The sequence below is a fragment of the Hyperolius riggenbachi genome, chromosome 9 (genome assembly GCF_040937935.1).
Source record: "Hyperolius riggenbachi isolate aHypRig1 chromosome 9, aHypRig1.pri, whole genome shotgun sequence".
Lineage (NCBI taxonomy): Eukaryota > Metazoa > Chordata > Amphibia > Anura > Hyperoliidae > Hyperolius > Hyperolius riggenbachi.
In genome coordinates, this window is record NC_090654.1 from 51,253,080 (window position 1) to 51,262,065 (window position 8,986).

Genomic DNA, 8,986 nt, shown 5'->3' on the forward strand with positions numbered 1-8,986 from the left:
CTTGGTAGCAAAAAAGCATTTAACATAAACTAGCCGTTGCCAGGCGCCCGTGTGAACCAGCCCGTATGGCCTGGAACCCACTAGCAGAGCTTTTCTGAGTGCTTATGATTTAAAAATCTCTTGCTAATGTAATGCTATGGGTGTGATCCCACTTAAAGGGAAGGTTCAGGGAGGGGAGTGAAAAAATAAAAATCAATTTCCACTTACCTGGGGCTTCCTCCAGCCCGTGGCAGGCAGGAGGTGCCCTCGCCGCCGCTCCGCAGGCTCCTGGTGGCCGACCCGACCTGGCCAGGCCGGCTGCCAGGTCGGGCTCTTCTGCGCTCCAAGGCTCGGCACTTCTGCGTCCCACGCAGCCGCGCTGACGTCATCGGACGTCCGCCGGGCTGTACTGCGCAGGCGCAGTAATTCTGCGCCTGCGCAGTAGAACCCGGCAGACGTCCGATGACGTCAGCGCGGCTGCGTGGGACGCAGAAGTGCCGGGCCTTGGAGCGCAGAAGAGCCTGACCTGGCAGACAGCCAGGTCGGGTCGGCCACCGGGAGCCTGCGGAGCGGCGGCGAAGGCACCTCCTGCCTGACACGGGCTGGAGGAAGCCCCAGGTAAGTGGAAATTGATTTTTATTTTTTCACTCCCCTCCCTGAACCTTCCCTTTAAGGGATGCAATTGTTAAAAAATTCCCCATAGCATCGCATTAGCAAGAGCTTTTCAAATCACTGGCGCTTAGAAAGCGCTGCTAATGGGTTCCAGGCCTAAATTAATGAGCAAAAACAGTATTTTATTATTATTATTCTTTAGTATTTATACAGCGCCAACCTCTTCTCCAGCGCTGTACAGCGTATATAGACTTGTCACTTAACCGTCCCTCAGAGGGGCTCACAATCTAATATGTACATGTTTGTTTTTTGTCTGTAGATACTCTGTGCAGCTCCTGACCCCGGCTAACCTCCTTGCCAAAATCAACGGCAAAGACAGCATCGAGAAGGAGCACGTGGAAGAAATCAACGACCTCTTTTACGACGCCAAGGCTTCAGCCAAAATCCTGGCGGAGCAGCAAGAAAAGTATATGAAGTGACCACAGCTGGGGTATGTTTCTTGGCCGCATCCATCATCCTCATTATGCCATCATCGGTGATTACCCTGAAGAGATACTGCTATGAACAATCTGCCATGACGTTAACATGTGGGAAGTGGGAACGTTTTCCCATGGAAAGTATAGTATTTTTTCACCGGAAATGACGTATGAACTGTTTAGAAAATATTTAATGATTTAATGTGCTTTTTTTTTCTGTAATATGTTTTTTTTGTTTTTGTTTTTTTTTTAAATAAAACATAAGAAACAGATTTGCATGGTTGTGTATATACTGTAAAGGCTTAACCTATAGTGTGTTTCTGAAAATGGAGCCTGCTAAAACTATACTATTGAGAAGTAGAGATTGGCAATGGAATGCTAGGAAATTCCAGCTAGCATGTAAATTTAATGCAAATTGAACGCAATGGCCTCAATTCACCAGAGAAGAGTTAGTAAGAGATAAAAGGTCGGTATTTTATCTCATGCGGTATTTTAACACTGTTTGCAATTCAACACTGTGAGAGGATAGAGAGGTTCACTAGCAGGCGATAATGGAGCGATATGGATGCGAAAACCATGCGGTAAACGGTCGATAGTTATGCGGTGTTAGTGATTTGCATGCGATACTTTGCCTCTCTGGATGCTGGAAGTAAAGGATTGTGGGTAGGAGAAGGAGGTTATTACCAGCACGTGACTGCGGAGGGTTTTCCTCCCTGTTTTTTTGACCCTCTCCTTCCATTACAAATCCCTCACTCCATTCTGCATATTAAGCAATATTAATAATTTACAATATTAAGTGGATGGGTGAAACGGAGGAGATATTTGGATACATTTTCACACTCCCTCCCGATGAAAAATGTATCCAGATTCCTCCTTTGTTTCACCCATCCACTTAACGTTGTAAATGCTTAATATTGCTTAATATGCTAAATAGTGTAAATGGGCTGCTCTCTGGTGCCTGAAATATGTACAGTATAACATGTTACTGTGTGCTGCTAGTAAACTAGCTGCAGAGCGTGCTGCTCTCTGGTGCCTGAAATATGTACAGTATAAGCTGTTACTGCAAGGGTCTCAAACTGGCGGCCTGCCGGCCATTTACGGCCCTCGATACAATATTTTGTGGCCCGCGCCGGCAAAAGCTTTCTTATAGTTCGCTTCAGTGCTCCCAAGTAATCCGCCGCATCCCCGCTGCTAAACGAGGGCTGCAGAGCCCCCAAATCGCCCGGGGGGCAATCCGCCGGCATTTCCTAGAAGGGACAGAGCTTTCAGCTTCAGCTCTGCCCCTCCTGACGTCGCGCATCGCCGCCTCTGCCCGCCCCTCTCACTCCTCTTTCACAGAAAGGGGCGGAGAGAGGCGGCGATGCACCGCAATTGACGTCAGGAGGGGCAGAGCTGAAGCTGAAAGCTCTGCCCCTTCCAGGAAATGCCGGCGGATTGCCTCCCAGGCGATTTGGGGGCTCTGCAGCCCTTGTTTTGCGGCGGGGACACTTCGGATTACTTGTAATGGGAGCACTGAAGCAATCTATAAGGTAAAATAGTTCGCTTCAGTGTGAATTTGATTTTGAAATAAAAATCAATGCAAGGGACGGGGGGTGGGGGTTGTTGGCGGGAGCTGCTGATTGACTTTTTTTGTGAAATCCCTTATGCGGCCCAGCCTCATCCTGACTTTGCCTCCTGCGGCCCCCAGGTAAATTGAGTTTGAGACCCCTGTGTTACTGTGTGCTGCTAGTAAACTAGCTGCAGAGTGAGCTGCAGCAGCTGTGAGAAAAACAACATATCGCCAGATACATTCAGGGGATAAATAGATGAAAACCTAACGAATGGTAACACCCCCTTTTTTTCCCTGGTTAATTGTGATTTTGAGAAAAAATAACGACTAACTATCGCCTATTTATCGCACATTTATCACATGGATTTCTCTCTGTCTATATTTCACCCTATACTGGAGAATTGCTATTTGGAGATATCACAGGAGGTATATTACCTCCCATGAGATAAATCGGTCGGTAACCACAGGTGAATTGAGGCCAAAGTGGTGCTTGGCACAATCAGACGTGCTTTCTCATGGGCCCAGTATCAGACTGAATACAATTTGCATTACATTTGCAGGCGAGCTAGAATTAATGTCTCATTCCCCAAGTTGCACATGTCTGAGGCCCCTGTACCTGTTTGGAATACATTTACAATCCAGTGCCTGGTTGGATCTATTCTACATTGGCAGGGCTGTCTTTACCCCCCATCGACAGCGTAGTGACTAGCCTATCGCCCAGTAAAGTACAGAGATTACCAACAGCTAGACTCCACCCACTAACATCTAGTACCGGCAGCCTGCAGTGGCTGAGATTCATCACACCAGAAAAAGCATCTACTGTTCTGGAGATCAGTCAATGGTCTGTCTGAAGATCGGGGCCATACCGCTCTTCAGGAATGAGCTCCGGGCTGCTGTACCCATGTGAGTACGGCCGCACCAGCACAATAAACCAGAGCTGGGCATACATGTAGAGGAGCACAGCCCAGATCTTCTGGAGGGTCCCTACGAGGAGGACACGGAAGCCTTCACAGCAAGGGTGTCGAACTCAATCATGTAAGGGGCCAAAATCTAAAACATAGTCTAAGTCGCCGGCCAAATAAAGTGACTTAACTATATCGACCGCGAGGGGGCCTGCTCCTTCCTGTTCTGGACAGTAGCACATTGAAGCAGTGTAAAGTGCACCTGTTTCAGGACTCCCCTGACTGCCACATGCTTCATACCTCTGAATGCATGTCATGTGATCGGAAGCTGGAGGTATGGAAGCGCAGAGCGTGCAGCTGCTGGGAAGAACAGAGGTGACCTGACTCCTTGCTGGAGTAAAAATTACACTGCTACGCTGTACTATGCAATGTGGGGAGGGGTGTGTGTGTTTTACCCGCCTCACAAGGGGGATTGTATCCCAGGAGGGGACCCCAAGCTAAATTCATTAGGGGGTCCCACAGGTGTTTGCTGCACCCTAGCTCAAACTGACAATGTTTCAATTAGAAACACCATCACCGATGTGCTCCTCAGGATGGGGAAGGGTTTCTTTTGCTGCTTACAATGATGGACATTTTACGCTCTTGAGGGCCACATAAAATGGCAAAGAGGGCTGCATTTGGCCCGCGGGGCTTGTGTTTGGCACCTGTGCTGTACAGTATCCATAGGCTTTCCTCTTCTTCAGTAACTCTTTACCAGAGGTTGCCTTGAGTTCTCTTTTCGCTTTGCATTGTACTTGGTGTTGTAGGGTGCAGCCGTTTGGCCATGGAAGCCCATACCATGAAGCTCTCTGGGCGTTCTTGTGCTAATCTGAAGACCATATAAAGTTTGGAGGTCTGTAGCTAACGACTGCAGCAAGCGGGTGACTGCTGTGCAATGTGTCATTGTACTACTAACAGCTGAAATATTTAGTGGCTTTTAATTTCAGAATTGGACTTGAACAGGTGGCAACCTGTCATGAGTACCACGCTGGAATTCAGGGGTTCTGAGAGCGACCCATACTTTTGGTAATACAGTGTGTATATGACACATACCTTTACTTGCCCTTACATGGTACTGAATGGTTTGGGGTGGAATTCTTTAAAGAAAACCTATCACGAGGGGAGCAAGAGTATTTATATACTTACCTGGGGCTTCTTCCTGCCCCCTATAGTCCATCAGCTCCCACTGTGTTCCTCCGAACCCCTCCATCCTCCCGCTGTCAGCCCCAGTGGTTGCTGACTACTGTGCAGCATCTGCCACACGCTTCCTCAATGGTGCTCCTGTGGCCAGGAGCATTCTGTGCTTGCGCAGGTAGTAAAGGCTTGTAACTGCGCAGGCCAGGAGTGAGACCAAGGAGTAGTGAGGCCAGGGCGCACATGCGCAGCATTCTCCAACGAGCTCAGATGGGGGCTTTACTTGGGCTGACAGCAGGGGAACGGACTGGCACCGAAGAGCTGCCGAACTATATGAGGGCTGGAAGGAGTCACAGGTACTTTAACTAGTGGAGCCTAAAAAGTAATAAATAATGGTACCTCTTTAACGCGATTACGAGCCAAAGCTCAGGATCAAAAACGGATACCTTTAAAAGAGGGAAGCCTCAGCATCCTATTGAGTCTTCCCTCTCTACTGAGATGTCCCCCTCCAGCTCCCCTCCAGATCATGGGCCTTCTCTTGCAGCGTGGCCAAGCAGTAGACAGAGCACAGCCGCGCATGCACAGTAGCATTAAGCCCTCAGCTCCAGCTTACTGCACGTGTGGGCCGGCTTGCGTGGCCCCGATGAGATTAGCGACAATGCATTATCTTTTTTTTATTTTTTTGGGGAGGGGTGGGGTTATGCTCAGCAACATGGTACATTAGAATACAGAGGTAAGTCTCAATAGGATCCTGAGGCTTCCCTCTCTTTAGATAAGTATCTAATTTTGTACCTGAGCTTCAGCTCGGGTACACTTTAAGCATTTAAACTAAGCCAAATTTATGCACGAGAACCGCAGTGATGACAAAGCCGGCAGCCAGAATTGAATACGACTGGTGCTGCGCCTTATAAACCCCACCAACCAGTCCCTGCTAGCGGCACGAATACAACAGATGAGGGGCGGCATGGAAGCGATGCATCACTGCGTTTCCCGCTCTCCCAAACTGCTGCAATTATCAAATCCATCTCCGGTGTGAAGTTTTTACAACCAAATTGCCGGGACGGGTAAGAAGCTGCCCCGATTCATTATGAGCTGGAAGCCGGGCCCAGCCGAAGAGGGAAATATTAGTTACATCTTATCTGGCTGACACCTAATCTAGCAACAATTACAGCAGACACATATATCCTGGAATTTCAATTTCAGCCAGAGGGAAAGAAATGTTATGTTAAGGTGGAAGTGGTGGGGAGAGCGGTCTGGGCGTTTGCATACGGTAAATGAAGGCTGGAAAGCGATGGGAGGGTGAGACCCCGACTGAAAAACGTTTTATAGACCGCTCTCGTTTACTACTAAGGGACAAGTGTACAAGTGTGCTCCAGCCTTTGAGGCCCGTCTGTCCTTGGAGACCCCTCTGTTGTGCTGCAGGAACACCTCCGGCCAGGCTTGGTTGTGGGTTGCTGCATTATTATTTTGTTATTTTTATTTATATAGCGCCAACATCTTCCGTAGCACTATACAAAGTACAAAACAAATATTGGGGGAACATGTACATGAGAAGTTCAAGACACTATACAGTCATGCCAATCAGTAGTACAAGTGCAGATACATGCATAGTTAATGTGTATTTGGTACATGATCAAATGGTAAATTACAGCAATATAAGAAACACTAGAAGGAGGTCCCTGCCATCATGAGCTTATAATCTAGAGAGTGAGGGGGTGGAAACAATACGAAAGGAAACACGGGACAGGGCAGTGAGCTTCCAATGTGACCTGTAGCAAATTATAGGCTTGTCTGAATAGGTTTGTTTTCAGAGTACGTTTGAAGGTGTCCAGGATCGGAGCATGATTAACAGGCTGTGGGAGAGAGTTCCAAAGGAGAGGAACAACCTGTGAGAAGTCCTGGTTGTGAGAGGAGGTGACCAAGCTAGAGGACAAAAGGGTCTCCTGTGAAGAATGGAGGTTCCGGTGGGGAAGTATCTGGAGATTGAGGAAATGCTGCACATGTGTGATGCTGTCTGTGCGCCTCCATAAAAGCAGCAGGGACAGCTATACTATCCAAGAAAAAAAAAAAAAAACATGTAGATAAATACTTGTTACATAATATATGTATTGTACTGTCCATGTTTTGATTTCAGTGAATTTTATATAGTAAATAAAGAGAGAACAGTTTCAGGTATTTTCCATCTTCACTGCCTCTGAAGCCAATCCTGATGTAATTTCCTCCTTACTCTTATTTTTTTCCCTCATAGAAACTGCACTGTCATATCTAGCTTGCTTTGTAAACACATGTGAGCACAGCATAGATCATAGAGGGGTGAGGTGTACTTCCCTTCTCAGCCTCAGCCTGTCACGCTGAACTGCACCCAGCCAATCAGCGAGGAGCAGGAATGTGGGAGGGGAGATAAGCTTCCCTCTCCCTGATAATGTACCAAAAAAGGTACAGCCTGGCTCAGGCTGACTAAAATAAGCATTTTGCGTGCGCAGAATGGAGTGGCCCATCTTCCGAGTGCTCCTGAAGACATGAGAAACTAAACCAACAGTGGAAGAGAAGAGTCTCCAACTGATTGGTCGGAGACTGCTAACGGGGAGCCAGCACAGGAACAACGGGACGAGGAGAGAAACGGAAAGGCTCTATAGGACCCAGAGCCTTCCCTCTCCTTAGGTTAGTATCTTTTGTTTTTATTTTTGCATCAGACTCCCTTAAAGATTAGCAGACCTCTCAAACAGCCTAAGACGATGGCCTTCACCAATGTGAGTACTGCCAGCGATTTGTGCTGGTTGGTTGGGTTCCAGATAACTGGGACTCTGCTGTAATAGAAAAAGCTCCTAAATACAAATGCATTTCTTGTGATCAAGTGAAATAGACCATGTAGCTTCATCCTTTCACTGATCATGAGTCTATGGACTCTTTGTATTATGGGGTCATGGACCAGTCTGGGCTGCTTTCACTGAGAGGCCAAGTAAGATTTTTGACTTTCCTATTCAGTTTGCAGCCATCTACGCACTTCCAAAAGTTACTGAAGCTGAAGCGGCCCTTATGCCAGCCTGGAATCTGTACTGTACTCTGTGGTGTATGTACAGTATAACAAGAATGCAAAAAGATAGCTGCACTCAGTCAATAAGATACTCCAAGGGCAAGTGCCTTTAAATGATCACAAAGTTGCTGCTCCAAGTGCCAAGTGGGCAAAAGTGTCTAGAAGACAATGTGGAAATTGCGCGCTCTATAGTGCATCAACTTTTTAATCAACAAGCAAGAATTAAAATTGCACTTCCAAGATAGATGTTAATAAACAGCATATCACACATACTGCATGAGCAGCAGTATAGTCACTGGAGGTTGACCTGGATGTAGTGGCTGCCTCTGTTGCTCTTCATTCATCTACCTGTATCCGCCTCTTGCTGCTGTGCTCTCTCTTGCTACACTACACAGCTGGAACATCCACTGTAAAGGAGGAAGTATCGAGAGAATGAAGTGCATGGACAGGAAGCAGTCATACAGGTAAATTAGTCCCCTCTGCTGCACCCCCCTCCCTGAACACGAGCGGGTACAGTTTCCCTTCTTGCAAAACTGCTCTCTCATCCCTGATTGATGAGCAGTAACGAAGAAAGGGTGATATCACCAGTGGGGTGAATTAGTTAGCGGTGGGCCATGAGCCAAGAACATTTCACTAGCGGTGGTGGAAACCGGCAGCATTACAAGAAAGCTAAGTCCCGGGCAGCGTGAGTAAAAGCATGCTTAAAAACCAAAGACACAAGAATTTTGCATACTGCAGTATGAATATTAAGTGCATGATTGATCAATCATAGAGGGCCCATAATGAACGCTACAGCTGAGGGACAGTGCTAATCCATGAGCCACAAACGTTCATGCTTGCTGGGGAATCCACATAGAAAAGGGATTGGTGCAATAGCTTGGGGAAAGGGGTTGATTTTTGTATTGTGTGACAGATTGATTTTTATCTATGCAATAATCATGAATCAAATTTACCCAGACTCCAGGTGTCATAATTTATTGAAAGGAATATTGTGTGCAGCACAAACAATAGGAAAATAAACCGCATATCACACATACTGCATGAGCAGCAGTATAGTCACTGGAGGTTGACCTGGATGTAGTGGCTGCCTCTGTTCCTCTTCATTCATCTACCTGTATCCCCGCCTCTTGCTCCGGTGCTCCATGCTGCGCTCCCTCTTCCTACACTACACAGCTGGATCATCCACTGTGAAGGAGGAAGTATCGAGAGAATGAAGTGCATGGACAGGAAGCAGTCATACAGGTAAACTAGTCCCCTCTGT

At 47.2% G+C, this 8,986-nt stretch overlaps 1 protein-coding gene across 1 annotated transcript in view; it reads left to right on the top strand.

Annotated features, from left to right (window-relative positions):
• The window catches only part of RUVBL1 (RuvB like AAA ATPase 1), a 54,238-nt gene extending 52,899 nt beyond the window's left edge, over positions 1–1,339 (top strand). Inside the window, exon 11 of the mRNA XM_068252732.1 lies at positions 911–1,339. Within this exon, the coding sequence (XP_068108833.1) occupies positions 911–1,070 (160 nt within the window). The 3' untranslated portion in view covers positions 1,071–1,339. The remainder of the gene's footprint in view (positions 1–910) is intronic.
• The last annotated feature ends 7,647 nt before the right edge of the window (positions 1,340–8,986 follow it).